This window comes from Argiope bruennichi, chromosome 4, assembly GCF_947563725.1.
Source record: "Argiope bruennichi chromosome 4, qqArgBrue1.1, whole genome shotgun sequence".
NCBI classification, from domain to species: domain Eukaryota; kingdom Metazoa; phylum Arthropoda; class Arachnida; order Araneae; family Araneidae; genus Argiope; species Argiope bruennichi.
The window spans coordinates 135,467,284-135,486,912 of record NC_079154.1 but is presented as its reverse complement, the minus strand read 5'-3'; the positions used below and the strand labels follow the sequence as shown (position 1 = coordinate 135,486,912).

The following is a 19,629-nucleotide window of genomic DNA, read 5'->3' as shown; positions in this document are numbered from 1 at the left end:
GAAAAATAAGGAACAGGTCAAGTTTGAATCAATTTTATAAAAAGTTTTCCTGGGGCATCATTTTTTTCTATTTAAAACATATCTGCGAAATAATTTTTTTAAACTCACCGAGATTTTAGTGAACACATACAGTAGCAGGGCCAACACTGATAGGTAAATTCGAATTCGTTGGCCTCCAAATCGTTTCCTTAAATATTCAGGCATTGTGTAAACCTAAAGAAAAATAATTTTTATAATCATTATGGTTAAAAAAATTCAGCTTTCAATTCAAATTCTTGTTTGCATTAAGCTAACATAAGATACTTACTCCAGAAGCCATGTATACGGGAACAAAAAACCAACCGAGAATTAAAACCACGTACATAGCCTTAAAAAAGAAAAAATATTTATACATATTTATCAATTGAGAAATCATTTCACATGTTATGAATGAAGTCGGTTCGAAAACTTTTAAATTTAGATTGCATGGCTTGTCATTTCAGTTAAATAAATCGGATGAAAATTCTCCAATTTTTTTTCCCTATTAAATAAATCATCTTCCACTGAAAAAAATTGAACAAAGCACATTTTATAGATAGTATATTCTTTCTATTATTATTTTCCCATTGCATTCATCGTGAATTTTGTGCAGGCTTTTTAAAAATATCAGCTATAATATTTTGAGATAAAATATTAAAAGAGGTTCTAAAGTGAATTAGTTAAATTTAATATCATAATTATATAAATGCAAGCAACCTTGAAATGCGCTGAAAACTCTGAAATATACTGCGAAAAAATTATTTTTCGTAACATTAATATGTTGTGGAAAACGGTATTTGCAGAGCATACGTACGTTTAGCTCAAATCCAGCAATTCCAATTCCTGAACTGGCCCCCGATCCTGTCAAACCTATGAAATGCCCACTTCCGATATTGCTTGCAAAAAGAGATGCACCAACCTGTAACAGAAAAATATTCGGAATCTAAATAAATGGCAGAAAAGATTTAATTATTTAACACTCGTCGCTATTGTACAATAGTTTTCTTCTTAATTAATTATTCATGAAAGGAAACAAGAGTAGATATTTTATATAAATTATTTTATATTTATTCAAAGAAATGTTAGTTAAAAAAATTGAAAGCAGAAATTTCCGATTTCAATTTCTATTCTAAATAAGTTTGTCTCCGATTCAGAACAATGACTTTTTTTATTTCTACGAAATATAATAGAGAATTATTTTTCAATTTTTAAATGGAGTTTTTTCAGAGTAGCATATTTTCACATGTTTTCAAAGCAAAACAACATGATATAATGTACCCGCTTTTTGCCTAAGTTTGAACTATAATTATATATATATATATATATATATATTCTAAACTACCCCACTCATTTGATCAAGTTTAAATGGACCACACATATGATATATCGGTTAGCAGAAATTACTGTCTTTTGAAATTGATTGACTAAAGTTAGTTATTTTATTAACCAGCTAATGATAAACAGAAAATAAAATAAAAGTTATTTTCATCGTTTAGAAATTTTTTTCTATATTTTTATTTACTAAACATTTGAAAATACTAATATTTTTCTTTTATTGTGTCTTTTTTGCACAGAACACTTAACGAATCAATGATACTAGTTAATGGAATATTTGAGCACTTGTACTGGAAAGACGTGCTACGCGCATTGAAATGCTTTTGTGATAGAATCGCCAACACACGCCAGCAGGCAATTGTCACAGAAATATAAATGATCTTGACCCATCGACTGAGTTTGTTTTCCAGAGCACATTCTTACTTCATTTAGAAGATATATATATTTTCCTATATCCATAATGTATCGGATACTTTGTGCGACATTGCTGCTCGCTACAGTGAACTCTTTTAGCATGCACACCTGTGAATTTATTGCCACCGCAAGTGGTTAAATGTTGTACATTTTAAAGTTAGAAATTTAATAAATTGAAAATTTATAATTTTTTATATTATTCCACTTTAACTAATTTCGCTTTGTGATATTTTATAGATCGGTATTCTAAATAGTTAACTCATCAATTAAAGTTGCATGTCTCAAACGTGCATTGAATTACAAAATATTTAATTTTTAAATCAGTACTTAAATAAAAGATATTATAATATAAAAAATAATATAATTAATATAAAAAATTTCACAAGACATGTTTAAATATATCAGATTACTGTTAGACTCCTTTTTTGGACCAAAATATCAATCAGCGACTCGGATGAGATGTGCCATACAATTATGATGTAAACTAAATTCATAGGGCAAAGGGTTGATGAATGTCACTCAAATGCATTCTATGCTTTTACTGATTTCATCAGTTATTTCATTATCGAATAAAAAATAGATATTTCGAATTAATTATACTTTCTGTTTAGAGGTAATATTTATAAATGCATTTTGTTTCGGCGCACAATTATTGGAAAATTAATTCTCAAACGATGAATTTATGCAATAGTGTCGTTCAATTTTATACAGAAAAAGTTTTTAAAAAAACAGACCGAGTTACATGCTAAAAAAGTGGAATTATGAAAAACAGAAACAACTATAGATCCCATGGCCCGTGATTAAGAAACAGAATGAAATATAGAATAAAAGAGTTCCAATACTTGTTGTATGCAATTGATAGCTATAATAGAGTAGATCTTGGAATAAGTAGTGTGTGTAGATTCATATGGCAGAATATATTTTAAGAATTCGTCATTTGCATTAAAAATGTTTCTCAAATTTATAAATAAAAGAAAAAGAAATTCTTCTCAAATGCATTGAATTATTTATAGAGAACAATACTGAGTTCACTGTCAAAGTGTTGAAGGTGACTTTACTTGCTGTCAAAACAATAAGAAAAAATATTGATATTTATATTTTTAGCTATTCTACATCAAACCTGAAGTAAATTTGACACATTGCTTGAGAACAGGCTTTTCTTACATAAACAGATTGCAGATTTTCCGTTTAATATTTTTTTCTGTAGACTTTCACAATAGAGTGTTTTTGTAGTGAATAGTGAAGCCTGGTGTATTCAAACAGATTAATCTTCCCCTCGACCATTTGGTTTAAAATTATAAATAAAAGAAAAAGAAATTCTTCTCAAATGCATTGAATTATTTATAGAGAACAATACTGAGTTCACTGTCAAAGTGTTGAAGGTGACTTTACTTGCTGTCAAAACAATAAGAAAAAATATTGATATTTATATTTTTAGCTATTCTACATCAAACCTGAAGTAAATTTGACACATTGCTTGAGAACAGGCTTTTCTTACATAAACAGATTGCAGATTTTCCGTTTAATATTTTTTTCTGTAGACTTTCACAATAGAGTGTTTTTGTAGTGAATAGTGAAGCCTGGTGTATTCAAACAGATTAATCTTCCCCTCGACCATTTGGTTTAAAATTTTTCCTCAATGTATAATACTGTTGTAAAGACGGCATAATAAACTTTATGCATCTAACTTGCAACATTAATAGACTGACAGACATTCAAACTGATGAGAGTTCTGCGCAAAATTTGCTATACATCTATAAAACGTATGAGAAATCAGTACGCGAATAACATTCAGGCAGTTTTATGCGTTTGGAAATTAGTATATTTATATATACATGGAAGAACGGATACAGTTTCATATAATGGTTTTCATATAAAATTCGATAAAAATTTACGACTTCGGCGCAAAATATGCACTAAATTTCATTCATAAATAGTTAGTTCTAGATTTAGTTTTGTTCACATATAAGGGAATTGATTAGTTTCCTCCTAGAAGACTTACAAGAGAATCTGGCTCATATTTGTATTTCAGTTAGAGGAAAATGGAAGAAAACGCACGTGAAAAGCTGTCTCGACTGCATTACGCATACTCTAGATTTTGAAAATATTTTTGGTTAAGAACACAGTCAAAAGCATATTTCCTTCGGTTAATATTGCTGATCATACCTTTCATACTCATATCTGAGGAAATGTCTGAAATCTAAAGCAATTCATACATATAAACTAGAATGAAAATTTCAAAATGCATTTCAGCGCACTTACCTATCATTTTACAATAAGAAAGCAAAGATAAGAATTATGTTGAGAGTTTGAAATTTATGTTATACTATTTAATGGAAGTATTCTTTTTTTTTTTATTCAATCGAATATTTTGCTTTTACTAAACCTTGGATTAGAGTTTCATTAAATATTAATCAAAATAAATGTAATAAATTGTTTCCTTAAAAATATTGTGGAACGAATGTTTTCACTTTCTGCAAATTACATATGAAATAGTGTGCTGTAAAGGTTGTTTCAAAAAGAATAATATATTTATATACAAATTTTCATCAGAATTGTTAGAATGTTTCAAGATGTTGGAGAAGTAAATTTTCTTTCATTTTTAGAAAAAAAAAGAAAGAAATAGTATATTATAAAGATGAAAAAATAAACAAGTCATTTCAAGATATACATACGGGTATCCAATGCATGCTACGACTGGCTAGAAAGTAACCACTGATGCTGTCACTTTTACTTCGCCATGACGACTGCAAAGAAACAGAAACCACATGAACAAAAGTGGCAGTGCTTTATAAATAATGCACAGTAAAGAATTAGCATAAATTTAAGAATCTAATCTTTAACCATTCGAGGTGGATAATTTTGACACAAATTGCCAACGCCGTCTTGCAAGCATCAGCAAGCAATTGTCACAGAAGTAAAAATGATGTTCGCTCCCGAACAAAATTGTTTGCCGGAGCACAGTTCACAGGAGCACAGTCTAACTTCATTTAGAAGATAGGAATCTTTTTCCGATTTCTATAAGGTATTGGATACTTTTGCGCGGCCTTGATGTGAATTACAGTGAACTGTTTGGCAGGCGCACCTGTGAACTTCTTACCACCGCAATTGGTTAAAGAACTATCACAAGAGGAATAATTTTTGTCCTTGAAATTAATAGGAATATCTCCACAAATTATCCTTTTATTTGGCCCGTTGCTCAGAAGCAACATGTTTTCATTGATTTTTATGGAGGATTTACAATTTTAAATTATTTACATGGGTATTGTGAACATGCCCTCGGACCGGTTGTCTGAATAATATTTAATTAACGTAAATTTCTACGCATTAATTAATTACAAAAACTTCAGAGAACATGTAAGTATATTATACTTATCATACTTACGTAACTGGTACACCTGAAACCATTTTTGAGTGCAACTTTTCACGATTTTATCAATTAAAGGGCTAAAAAAAGTTTAAATATACAAACACTAATTCGAATGATACCCAAGATTAATTTTCAATACTGTCAATACTTACCTGGCCCGACCCGACCATGCAAATTTTATGCTAATGGCCCGATTGTGGATCGGTTTCTTTTTCTAACGAGGAACTCATGATTTAAAACGAGGGCATCCTTAGTGATAACTTGCTTTGCATTTTACGACCCTCTTATGAAACAAAACAAAAAAAAAAATCAGGCCAAAAACACATACACATTTTTTATAGAATTTTCATCACCATAATCGGCCAGATTAATAGTTAAGAAGATTAAATCATTGATTGCCAACAGAATTTTAAATAAACTGATTGAAAAATAACTACGCTTATTCTGTGAGCATATATAGTATAAGCAAAATGAATAATTTCCCATTTTGATGAATTTTTTATAAAATTTAAGGTTTTTTTTAAATATGTGATCACTAATGGCTATCACGGTACTAATGGAATGATTTCAATACAAATGAAGATATATTGTGCGCCTTTCAAAAATATTCTTCATAATTACTTCCACGGCGCTACTGAAATAACCAGATGAATACTGAAATACTCCCCTTTCACCTTCATGACGACCAGTGTGTTAACACAGAAAAGTTTTAAGCAGATCATTTAGTTGTGGGCAATATAGAGAAAAACAAGAAAGGCCTCTATGTTTCAGATACATCCTCCCGTTTTGCCACTATGGATAATAAGCTATTGTAAAGAATATTTACTAGGAAGTGAATACTTTAATAAAATTGATTTCAAATTTGAACTGAAATAATCACTTTTCTTTTCTTTACATGCATCCAGTTATCCTTACTTTGGGACTGCATCCAGTACATATTAATGAAAAATATACTTTATATATATGCAATATTAAAAATAAGGTACTAGGTTTTATTGTAATAACTAATGAAAAGCTTAGCATCCGTTCGTATTATGAAATAGATCGTTCTTTTAATGCCTGTCACTTATTCAAGAAATTGGAAATACACTTATTCCTCGCCACTCCTATTACGACTAGGTAAGGGGGCGACATTCGTATTTAGAGAGGAAGAAGGTAGAGGTAGAGCTACTTTTTAATTCTCATTCAGTAAAACAAAAATAATATCAACATAATGTGTCTGTGAATGATGTTGGGTATCGCAAAAGATCATTTACAAACTTTAAATGTCGGTCCGGTATACAGAGGCAGGCCATTTTCACAATAGAAATCAAAGGGCAACAATCGACACTGGAATGCTGAGGAATTGAGAGTAGATGAAAAGGATTTACTAGATAAAGTGTGCAACAAAGATTTATTGGAGTACAAATCCACAAAAGCACAAAACGGTTACAAAGCATATGCAACATGACGAAGTTGTAAGCAGGCTGCCGTAACAATAAATTGCAGTAAGCGGGTTGCAGTAACAAACCTCTGAAGAACTTAAAGCAAATGCTTAATCCATTGGCTGCCATTTTTTTTAATTTTTAGCCAGATAAGATATGCATAGGCACAAAAGGTTGCAGAACAATAACATTATATTCAATTATGTTTAGCTTAAAAAAATATTTGATATTTTTGAAAAAATGTATCATTATAAAATGATTAATAAATTTATTCCAATAAAAAACAGAGTAAGTAATAGTTCGTTATAATTATCTCTGAATTACACATTTACCTACGATATTTCATTAAAATATAAAAACAAACAAAAATATAATGCATCAAATATGATATTATGTCCCCACCTATTTACAGACGAATTTCGAATTTGCCCGTTTGTTAGAACGAAACAAAAGCAAAGAATGCACACTTTCTACTACACACAATATTAACTGATATATACATGGAATGAAATTAAAGTGTTTGGCGTACCAAATATATTTTTGGCGCCGGATTTGCACGTAAAATTTCAAAATTCCCAAATGGGTATCATGGCAACTATTGTATGAATGGACGTTCCATTTAAAGTAATACATGATACTCTGTTAGTGAACTATCCAAGGTGTCTTTCTGTTGAGATTTATATTCCATTAAATCTGTTTTACATTCTGTCAGGTGTATAGTTTATTCTAATTAATTAACTGGCAAAACGCTCGCTGCAACGATTGTCCTTTGACTTTGCACCCTATGTTCTATTGCTAAAAACATTTTCTATACTCTTAACTTATCCCCAAAGCTGTAAACGACATTTAACGACTCTGTATTTCAACTCTTTCCTTCTACATAAAATATCTTTGTTTGCCATCTCTGAGATTAGAATTTTACAGATCAACAAGAAAAAATGCTGTTATGCAATTGCTTTTAATTGAGTTGAAATGGCAATGCAATAGAAATAATCCAGGAGATAGAAGAAGGCACGCACAAACTATGAATTCAATAAATTGCCAGCAAATTTGCTTGGAAAATGACGTGCAATTTTTTTTTTCTTTCGGAAATGGTTTGTTAACAAACCGATCATTAGAATTATTACTCTAAGAAGACTTTTTTTGCTTTCTATTTATGTTATTGCTGCCTGATATATATTTAATTATATATTGTTGTTCAACTTTTTTGAAGCATATTGGGCTTTACAGAAGGTGCGAGATAACATTTTACTTAAGTAACTAAATCTTTTGTGGGAGCCACCGCCAGTACGAGGATTTGCGATTCTCTGGTCAAAGAGCAAGCATATTTAGAGACAAACTAATTGGGGATTATTTAGTAGACACAAAGTTTTGGAGCAATGGCTCAATATGATTTGTTGTAATTTGACATACATTTTTTTTGTCAGCTATTTAATTTTCAAGATTCTTTATGGTAATTCCAGTAATATAGTAACTTTTTTTCCATTGCAATTATTTTGATTTATATGGTAACACGCAAAACCGAAATTTGTCAGAAAGACATGAAATTTTAATTCATTTGAAGCAGAACTGCCTTTATATTTTTCTTAAAAATACAAAACAAAAGGGAAATTGCTTAAATTGTATTTTAATGGCAAAAAAAACGCAGAGGCCGCTGATTGCTACTATAAATATTTTGAATGTATTTTTTCAAACTATTAATATTTCATAATAAATTTCATACTATTCTATACACAATTTTGATAACATTAGAAATTAAAATTTAAAGAGCTTTAATTCATATAATAAGAATTAAATGCTATTTTCTGATTATTATTAAATTCCTTATTTGGAGAGAAGGAACAAATTTTCTGCAGCGAATTACACATAAAAATGATTAAAAAAATTATAAAATAATATCTGCAATTGAAACGTCTTATCTCTGGTATGCAGTGATGATTTTGACGGCAACAGCATTTTAATCGTGAATAATGCTCTTACGCGAGGAGGCAGGGAGCTCTATTAGTAAGGGGCTTTTTTTTTTTTTTTTTTTTTTTTTTTTTAAATATGCGTATTATGTATTTTAAACACATGTGCTAGATAAGATCGTTTTCTATATTAAATGTAAGCGTTTTTTTAAGAACTATAAAATTCATAATTTATCATTTGAATTTATTAGATGTGAAAAATTTAATTTGATTATTCAAGTTTTTGCTTAAAAAGATATTTTAAAATAATTAATAATTACAGTGATCCTAAAGTAAAGTTTACAGTGAACCAATAAATATGGGTGAAAATATCATCTGAAATTCAAAATGTTTCGTTTATATTTAAATATATAAACTTTTTAATTAAAAATGTTTACCAAACGGAATTAATCATTTAATAAGTATATTTTCCCATTCGATTTATTTCAATAATTTTAGTGAAACATAGTGAAAATCGATACAAGCAGAGCTGAACTTATATTTGAACAGTTAGCATAACAACAGTAGAAATTCCATAAAAAAATCCGGTGTTACGTGTAGATATAAAAGGAAAAAATGTTTGGCATTATTTCTGAAACAAGAAAAAAATTATTTCCTAAGCGTAATAATACAGGAACCATTCAAATGTCGTACGATTCTTGTTCGTTTACAGAATAACTTTTAAAATAGCGAAAAAAAGTTTTAAAAGCTCATTTTTTTCCTTAGTTTTAATTAGTTTAATAGTTAGTTTTTATAAAATTTTGACATATCTGAAAAAAAACGAGAATTGTTAAAATATGTCAGTAATATCGAGGCAGATAATAATACAATATGAGTAAATAAACGAATAAAGAACGAGAAAAGTTATTGCTAATCGTATTCACCTGTAATGATATGTTTCATGCAACTTCAAAAAATTTCAAAGTCAAAATTTTATTTCTTTTTCAGAAAGAAAACTAAAAATACGAATTGCATTTCAACAAGTATAATGCTAAGTCACGCTATTTTACAGTGGTTATGCAATCTGAAAATATGAGTTTTCAAAAATAGCTTCTTTTAGATTTATGATAAATGTTTCGAAGTTTCTATGTTCAGAAATTCTGCAAATTTTAGGCTGCCTTCGACTATGTGCGAAGTACTATTACGAATTTTAACAATGCAGAGTATTGATTAAAAAGAATAAAGATTAGAATTAAATAAAAGTTTAATATGAAGGGAGACAGAGATTTTCAAATCTAAACATAATAATTAATATTTTAAACAAAATAATTAAGATTTTATAAGATGTTTCTGTTCTCCTTTAAACCGTTTTTATTGAAAGATTGGTATCTAGGCATAAAGGCCAGATTTAGCCATCCTGTGACAAGATCGGAAGAATATATCGAGATGCATTACTGAAAAAGGGATGCATTTAAGAATGCGATTTTCACAACCATAAATCAAGAATATCAACTTGGATATGATATTCACAAAGAACGAACGCAGTTATTCTTTTACTCTGCTTTTTTTTCTCGATTTTTCTTTTTCAAAATTACATATATAAGTTTTTTGCGTTTTGCTTGAAATAGAAGAAATAGTATCTCATTCTATATCTTAAATTAAAGACACGATTTAAAGGGAAAAAATCATTTTTCTTCTTAAAAGAAACGCAAATATGGTTAATGCTCAAGCGAAGTCTTGTTGTTAAAACGTGCGCTCGAAACCATATTTAGACAAATTTTGAGTTCAACTCTTTATGACAACTTCTTACAAAATTAGGTATTTTGATTGTTTCGAACTTTCCAGTCTAGTAAACTAGACTTTGCAGCAAGGCTACCGTGGACTCCAATATTGATTGGAAGCTTTATCTTTACGAAGATAGGCATACGTGCTTCGCTGTTTCTCCCCTTATTATTGGAAGCTCGAAACGGAATGCTATTTGTTACTTCAAGGATTTATTTGACGCAAAATTAAATAAATGATAATTAATTATATTATAGTAATACAATAAAAATTATATTTATGCAATGAAAAATAATAAAGCTGCTCCAGATCCTCAATTCCTATGCTCGAAAAGCTTACCTGGGTATAATACTTGCTTGGAACGTTTCTGTTCTTAGTTAAAAATAAAAAGAATAGTTGAAATCGATTTGAAACATGATACGATTCTTTATTTTTGGAGAATTTATCGTCTTTTAAATAATCTTATTTAAAGAAGAAAATAATAACAAAATTCAGAATAAATTATTCTTCACTGGTGAATAAAAACAGATTCACGCTAATAAATTACAGAGCCGAGTCTATCAGGCAGTCCGCTATTTCAATATTGAGTTCGAAACCGAGTCACTCTCAAATTTGTTTTTTCTTCGCATCTTCTTAATGACTTGAATTATAAAAATGCCATTCAAGTTCAGTTATATTAACGGCCCGTTTAATGCAACATTAGGGCTATTTTGGGATGACCTCGTAATTTTGAACCACAATCAGATGATGAGGTTGACACTTAAGCTGACACCCCCTCTTTAAAATTCCTCACCACAAAAATGGGTAGACATTTGGCCCGAAGGACAATGTTCGGCAAAAATGCCATTCAAAATTACTCGTCATTTCTTTTATCCTCTCATTAAACATCGATCCTAAAACTGAGATTTAGCCACAAGTTCGCAAACGACTTCTACCAGCTTGGGGATGAGAATTTATCTCATTTTAATTGTCAACAAAAGAATTTTTCTTTTCTTCCACATTTAATCAGTACTTTCAGTAAAAATAATAAATAGTATAATTTGTTAGTCATTGTTCAATGCTGATGTCTTGCGCATTTCATTATGTCCCTAATTTCATAAGCCAAGTCTAGAGCTGAAATCAAAATGAAAATAAATCTAATGCTTCGTACCTTAATGTATGCAAATAAATATGCAATGGCCTTCGATAAATGTGCCTAATGAGCTACTATCACTCAATAAAAGTGCAATTTCGGCAGAAACGCTATTCAGATAAAATATACTCGCTATTCTTCCAAAACAAAGAGATAATAAAACGATCACGATAATAAAAACTTACCCTAGATAAATGCATCTGGATCACAATAAAAATAATTAAAAAAGTAATGCAAGATATTTAGAGCAAGGATAAGACAAGTGACTTTCATAGCATTTTTTATGTATATTAATTTTTCCTCTGATAAGAAAAAAATAATTTCAATTCATTTAACATGAATTATCAAATGAAATGTAATTCAAAATTTAAATATTTGTTATTTATATAATTAAAATTATTTATGTAATCTTAATAAATATTATTACTCATATTTTTTATTCCTTGCGATTCTATAAATATTACTTAGGCGTTTTCTTTAAAACAGGAAAACAGTTATGTGATTGTACGTTATATGTGTTTCTTTGTTTTTAATATTTCAGATTTTATATACATATAAAATTATATAGATACATAACAAAGGGCGTTAATAAAAGTTCTATGAACATTTAATTCCAAAATATTTTTTTTATTAATAAACAGACACGAAAATATTTCCATCTCGGTACCTCAGCAATTTTCGATATTGCACATATCATGCCTTTTAAGAATATATATCCCTGATTAAACATTGAATATAAAATAACAGAACGAGATGAATTAAATTCTTTAATTTTTATTCCCTCTTCTAGTTTCAATCTTAAGGTTTGAATTCTCAAATAGAAATATGAAATAAAACAAAAACCTCATCAAACATACAAAAGATGATAGCATGATATGATTATTTAAATATTCAAATATATTTAAAATTTTAAAAAAGAAAACAAAAAAGTAATTTTTAAAAACAAACTTTTATTAGTAATATTAACAATATTTTTATTTTAATCATTTTTAATGTCGATAATTTAAAATTATTTTGAATATGTTTGAATTCTGATATTTCAAATAACAGGCAAAACCACTAGAAGAGAATCAAGCTTCAATAAAATTAATCGATTCAGTAATAATTGTCCTGCATATATTAGAACTTTATATTGTGTTAGAGAGAGAATACGCAAAAGTATAAAATCTCGCAACTCTAACGTTAAGAAATGAGTGTAAAATGGGTCGCAAATTTCCATTTCTGTAAACGCAAAATACATCAAAATGAATAAAAGTATTTAATTCTGAAGTGAATAAAGAGTCTCTAGTATTTTGCTATAAAATTTTTAAGCTAAATTAGTTTTTCAAATTAAATTTTAAAAAGTGGCTGCGTTTTTGTTTTAGAATGAAAAGTTTTGAATAAAAGAATGAAAACTTTTTCTAAATATTGTTCTAGATACTAACTATGTTAAACAATACTACTCAGCATAAAATAAAATTTCAACAATAGCAAAAAATCAAATTTGTAAATCAAGCAACCTTTGATTATAATTTAAAAAAATATTCAGCTGTTTTGTTGCTAATTTTATAAAAATCATTCACAAATATAAATTTTAACAAGAAAGGAGATAAGCTTTAAAAAACTATTGTATTATTTAAGAAAAAAAAAAAAGATTTTTTTTTTTTTTTTTTTTTTTTTTGCAATTTGTTAAAATAAATTTTGAATTTCCACGTATATTAAAATGAATGGTTTCGACCTTACTGAGTCGACTAGTGCGAAAGAATTCTATAAACACAGAAATAATCTGAATTTCACGATCTCCGAAAACGCTAGAAAATTCTTTGTTTTCTCACCCTTGAATTGAAGGTTTGAGAAATGACAGCTGACAGCGAACCCAAATTGTTTTGTAATGACAAATTATTAGACAGATCGTGTTGTACTGCGATTTCTTAGGGAAAAAATTTTACTCTTTTTTTTCTTCTTCTTCTGTTTTCCAACTACAGTGGCTCCCAAAATTGAGTATACACTATACTCTTTCTTCTTTAATTTTATTCTTTTTTATCTTAACATTCCTATTTATGGCTAATATTTATAAGAACGACAAAATATATATTAACAAAAATATTAGGCTAAAAAACAAAACGGAGGAATCCATAATATTTTTATTACAGTAATTTTTATGTCAAAGTTACAAATTCCAAAGTCACAAAATTGAGTATACATCTAGCAAAATCTGTCAACAAAAAGAGAAAAAGATAAATTAATATTTTGTTGCATATCCTTTTGCATTTAGAACAGCTTGTAAACGGTGTGGCATTGAGTTGATGAGAATTTGAGTTGTTTCGTCGGATATTTTCGACCATTCTTCTTGTAATACTCTTTTTAAGTGTTCCTTGCCCCTAATATTGTGTTTTTGAACTGATTTTCCTAATTGTGCCCACAAATTTTCAATCGCATAGAAATCTGGAGATTGAGGAGGGGTGTGCAATTGCAATTTACAATTATACAACCATCATAACTTAACTATTTTAGCTGTATGCTTCGGGTCATTATCTTGTTGAAACAGAAAATTTGACCCTAAACCCAAATTCTGGGCACTTTGTTTTAAATTGTTCTTCAATATATACAAATATTTGATTTTGTCCATGATTCCATCAATGAAATCTAAATTTCCCACTCCTTTTGCAGACACACAGCCCCATACAAGAGGTGAACCACCTCCATGCTTGACAGAAGCATTAGTGTTTTTAGGAAGAAGTTCAGAATTGGGCTTTCTCCAAACATAACATCGACCATCACTACCAAAAACATTGAACTTACTTCGTCACTGAATATTACTTGATTCCAGAAGTCCGGAGGTTTTGAAATATGACTTTTAGCAAATAAAATTCTTTTCTCTCGATTTATTTTGGAAATGAATGGTTTTGTTCTGGCTACGCGACCATTATAGTTTGCTTTTCAGATTACTCTTCGAATTGTTTCTACAGAAATACACTTTCTAATTGTTCTTGAAATAGATGTGGCAATTTTCGTAGCACTCACCTTAGGACTGTTTGCTTCCTCTCGAATAACTCTTCTCTTGGTCATGACACTGAGGATTTCCTTTCTTCCTCTTCCAGGTTTATTAGCAATTTGTCCTTACATTTTATACTTCTGGATAATTTTTTGAAAGCATTGAATTTGAACCCTGATTGAATTTTCCTTTGCAATTTCTCAAAGATATTTACCATCTTCAGACAATCGAATAACAAGTTTTCGAATTTCAACATTTGTCTCATTTCTGGAGCTCATTATGATAACCAAAACGTTTGCTTTCGCTTGGAAATATATGATTGCGAATTAAAGTAACAAAACTATTTTACTTATTCATTTGAAAATTAATAATAGTAGTCAAGTCGCATATTTTATAAGGTGTATACTCAATTTTGTGACTTTGGAATTTGTAAGTTTGACATAAAAATTGCTGTCATAAAAATATTATTGATTCCTCCGTTTTGTTTTTTAGCCTAATACTTTTATTAATGTATATTTTGTCGTTCTTATAAATATTAGCCATAAATAGGAATGTTAAGATCAAAAAGAATAAAATTAAAGAAGAAAGAGTATAGTGTATACTCAATTTTGGGAGCCACTGTATATATAAACCTGTAAAATGTTTCAAACATTTGAGAATATAAAAAAGATATTTCCTCCTACTTTTATAAGATTTTATTTTATTCCATTCCAGTTATTAAAATTTAATAATTTGGCCCCAATGGATTTAGCGCTCACTAGACCCATTTATACGGCGGTTCTTCATTGAAATCGGTTTTCAAACTTGAAAAACTCCGATCTCGAAACTAAAACCTAATCACTAGGCCATCGCAGCACAAGTAACATATTGCAAAAAGAATATTAAAATACAGAATCTTAGATTATGAATTTATAAATTTTACTCTATAACTTAGATGTAAATAACTACTCCTGCCATAATAATTTTTCACCTAACGTATTCAGCATTTTAAAGCTTTATCAAGGTTTTCTTTATACAAAAAGGAATTCATTGAGAAGAACTAACATAAATTATAATTCAAATGAAATAGCTTCAGGAAAATGCAGTATCTTTGACCACTATGTTAAGCTGTTTTTGCATACTTAGTTAATAATTTAATGAATGTGCATGTAATAAATTATTAGCATTTGTTACATACAAACATCTTTCATATCTTATTTAAATGCTGTCTTAAAAGTCGCATCAAAGCTCGGGCAGAAATATAAATATCCTTCTATGTATCCTAGTTTGGTAAATCAGTGACTAAATGTTGAATTAACGTTTCTAATACATGAAAATGAAAAAAAAAATATTATATTTCAGGAAAAGTAGTTTAGATATTTTTCCGAAATGAAATGAAAGAAATGCGGAAGTTTTTATTCAAAGTACATACTCTCAACGAACTGAACGGAAGTAATTTTTTCTTAGGGTATAAATTTGTTTTCCGAACAACTGGAAAGCTTTTATTAATTTTTCTCTGAAATCAATGTACGTTGGTATGTAATTTTTTTTAAATAACGTTAAAATTGAATCATTTTAACAATCGCTTTTAAAGATTCACAGAAAAGACTCAAGTATTTTTGATATGAGTAGAAAACTATTTTAAATAAGGGTGAGTGAATGATTTCTCTGATAAAGTGTCTCCTGAAATGTTAAGGCAAATTTGCGCATAGAAATGCAAGAGGAAACAAATTTCACTGCATCGTATTTGTGCTTGGAAATGTATTTTTGTGTGAAAACATCTTTTCACGTTGGAATTGTTTTGGGAGACTATATTTTTAGAAGCCATGGTTTTTAATATCTTGGTCAGTACAACATTTTGAAATTTATTAAATCTAATTCTTTGAAATTTATTAAATTTGTAATTCTTCGAAAATTATTGCAATTAAGAGGGTGTTTCCCAAAATGTGATTGATACATACGATTTGGTAAACTTAGAGAATTTCCAAAATCAATTCATAATTTTTTAGTAATCGGAATTGCATTTCTATTCAGTTCGAAATAATATGCCAAAATTCTTAAACTGATATTTATATTAAAACAAATGAAAAGAAAAATGCTGAATCCTTTAAGAGACGTAACATTTTTCTAAAAAGAATGAAAGTATAATATTTTTTAAAATATTCATTACATTTCAAATTTTGTGTAAAAAGAAACCGACTGATATTTTTCGAATTATTACGAAACTGAAATCAATTTTTGATTTTTGCAGCGAACTTCAAATTTACCTTTACCAAAAATTTGCCATTCTACAGATACTAAATCTGAAGGCTCTTTTATTTAGCGATAATTCCAACCTAGATGTTTTATCGTTTATTGATATTCGAATTATCTGGAATAAATGTTTAACTACTTCTTTTGAATGAAATACCTGGAATATTTTCCCAAATTATAAAAAAAAAATTGCTGAAATATAAAAAAAAGTGGTTTAAGTAATACACCGATAGTACATAACATTTTCAATGATGAAATGTTTTAAAAAAATGAAGTTTTTTTATCTGATTTTCATCTAAATGTGATATTTAGCGGAACATTTCCTAATTAAATGATCACACTTTTTAAATTTAAAAATACGTATATATGTATGAATATAAATCATGGAAAATTTCTGAACTATGTAACTATAGAAGAATTAAAATTATTATGAAATGAGTGTGCGCTATTTTTCTGTTGAATGAATATTTTTTTCTTAAATTCATTCTTTCATTCAACACCCAGGAGATCTAGCTCAAACCCTTTAGTTTTGGAACGTTATTTGGACCACTCGAAGGAGTATTTCAAAACTTAGAGAAATAAAACATTGACGCACTTTTTAAAATAATCATTTTCTTAAGTATAAATAATACACTCACGAGTCAGTCCGTGATTTAAAAAAAAAAAAACACAAAACTTCGCATAGGACATATGATTCACATCTATCAATGCTTATTAATTTAGATATTTATAAGAAAATTAATAAAATCTAGTAACATTAACGGTCATCAATAGTTGCAGAAGTTTGCATTTTACAATCATTTCATCTGTATAAAATGATTTGCATGTAATAAGTAATTTGAGATGACTCAATATTCAGTAAAGGTTCAGCAATGAAGCGAAGTAGAAAACCTGATGACCATCATTTTAGTTGATACATTCAAAAAGATTTTCATAAAATTTTAGAAAATATGCTGTAAAATTAGAGCTAATACAGGAAGGAAAAGCGGAGAAATGGATTTTGCAAGGAAAGGAAGTATAAATGATTGAAATTTTATAAAAAAAAGTTTTAAATATGTAGAAATTAAGACACAAAAATGAAATTTCTTAATTAAAAGAAACTATATAGCTAAATTTACTAGGAAAGATTTGGTGCCAACTAGATGCATAGTTCGACACGCGTCATACATTGCACAATAAAAATTTTATTTTGTATTTGAATGAAACGAATTAAAAGAACGTACAAAACTTATATTGATGAACATAAATATGTTAAAAAATGAATTCAATTCAGAGATTAGCCTTTCAATTTAGATAGATTTCTTTTACAAAATTTAAGAACTCCTTGATTTTAAAAACGCAAAAATAATTTTGCGCCAATTAAATGCAATAATTGGAATAAAACTGCATCGATTCCATTCTAAACTCAATTAGCGTCTTATTGAGTTTTTCTTTCAAAAAGAATGATCTAAAGGGAAATTGCATCGGAATGATGAAGTATAATTTATGCAGACTCTGGATTGCTAATAATATAAATGCAGTCACTAAAACGAATCATTTTTTTTTCTGTTAAAAGTGTTATTCTAAAGAAATTAGATAAATATTTCTCTTAGTTCGTTTCATTTGGATTCGCAATAAAATAACGTCGATAAAAATGTGCTATAAAATCCGAAAAACGCTTTTTTTCTTACCCATGCTCCAATGGCTAAAACTATAGCAAAATAAATAGCGATAACCACAGCATCTTCCCAAAATAATTCCGTATTGCCCAGTTTGTCCGCCATTGTTTACATAGGGATCGGTATTTTTTGCCAATGTTCCTCACAAGTTTGCCGCTTTTACTGTTTCTACAACAGCGTGGCGACATTTCAGGTGAAAGCCGAACTTCCCTCGCCGATGACATCACGAAACCATCCCGCCAATCAGCAGTGATTGGTGAGAAACTTCGGTTTCACCTGAGCTTTTCCCAACGCATGGAGATTCGTTTCGTTGAAGCCGTGCAATTACAAACAGAAAATCGTGTTCTTATGGCATTTCTAAATTTTTTCATTCCTTCTTCGAAAATTTCAAAGTAATAATATAATTGTGAAATGGTGACTTAATAAAATTATTAGAATATAATGAATTTTAGTACAATTAGAATATTTTAGCAATTTAAAACGCTACAATTCTTTTAAGATATTTTGTAAAAGCAAACATAAATGCATTTTTTCAAACAATTATTTTATTATACAACAATTTTCTAAATTTAATTATTTCCAGCCTTGGGAAGAGAACCGAATTTTAATATTGGTTCCGAAAATAGGTTTAATGCTTAAATTTAGTGCTGAAGTATGCAAATAAAGAAACAATACTCATTTATATAACATTCTTATTAATTCCTTAATTTTTTTCAAAAAATAGAAAAAGTGTTACCAAATAATTTTTGAAGCAATTTGCATTCTTTTGTCAAACTAATAATTTCTGCCTGGAAAATTTTCTCGGGTATTAATTACTAACTTTACTATGTTTAATTTTACTTTAATTTAATATTAAAATATAATTAATAAAATAAATGTTGTTCATTCGTTTTTCAGGAATGTTCTGAATTTCATGTAGGAACTATCAAAAAATAAACTTACCACCTTATGATTTCTTTCATATAATACATACTTTTAATTTTTCTTTTGATCTTTAAATAAACAGATTGCGTATTAGTTGAAATAAATCGCTTCTAACACACAACTCTTCATTTGGAATAGGAGAGGCAGAAAGATGAAGATATTAAAACAAATTCTTTCTCACATAAAATATTAACAAAATTTAAAATAAAAATTATAAATATATAATAATTCCCCTCACTTTGTTTTCCATTTTGTTTAAATAAACAGCTCTTACTCCTGAGTTTAAAAATAAACTTTATAATTTATGCATAAGAGAGCAGTTTATTTCGGTAAAACGTTCTTAGACTCCTAACAGAAGTCAATCTGACACGTGCATATTTAACACGTGTTTACTATTTTGGCGATTTTCCTCGCCAAGCTCTTTTATTTTATCATTTCATTCAAAAAGAAGTCACATTTTCTGGTTAATAAAAATATTTA

At 28.5% G+C, this 19,629-nt stretch overlaps 1 protein-coding gene across 1 annotated transcript in view; it reads right to left on the bottom strand.

The window, feature by feature from the left end:
* Positions 1-18,375, bottom strand: part of LOC129965620 (sodium/mannose cotransporter SLC5A10-like) — a 42,069-nt gene extending 23,694 nt beyond the window's left edge. Inside the window, exons 1-5 of the mRNA XM_056079672.1 lie at positions 18,238-18,375; positions 4,443-4,514; positions 833-937; positions 308-367; positions 109-213 (exon numbers count right to left, since the gene is read on the bottom strand). Coding sequence (XP_055935647.1) covers positions 109-213; positions 308-367; positions 833-937; positions 4,443-4,514; positions 18,238-18,330 — 435 coding nt within the window. The 5' untranslated portion in view covers positions 18,331-18,375. The remainder of the gene's footprint in view (positions 1-108; positions 214-307; positions 368-832; positions 938-4,442; positions 4,515-18,237) is intronic.
* Between the last annotated feature and the right edge of the window lie 1,254 nt (positions 18,376-19,629).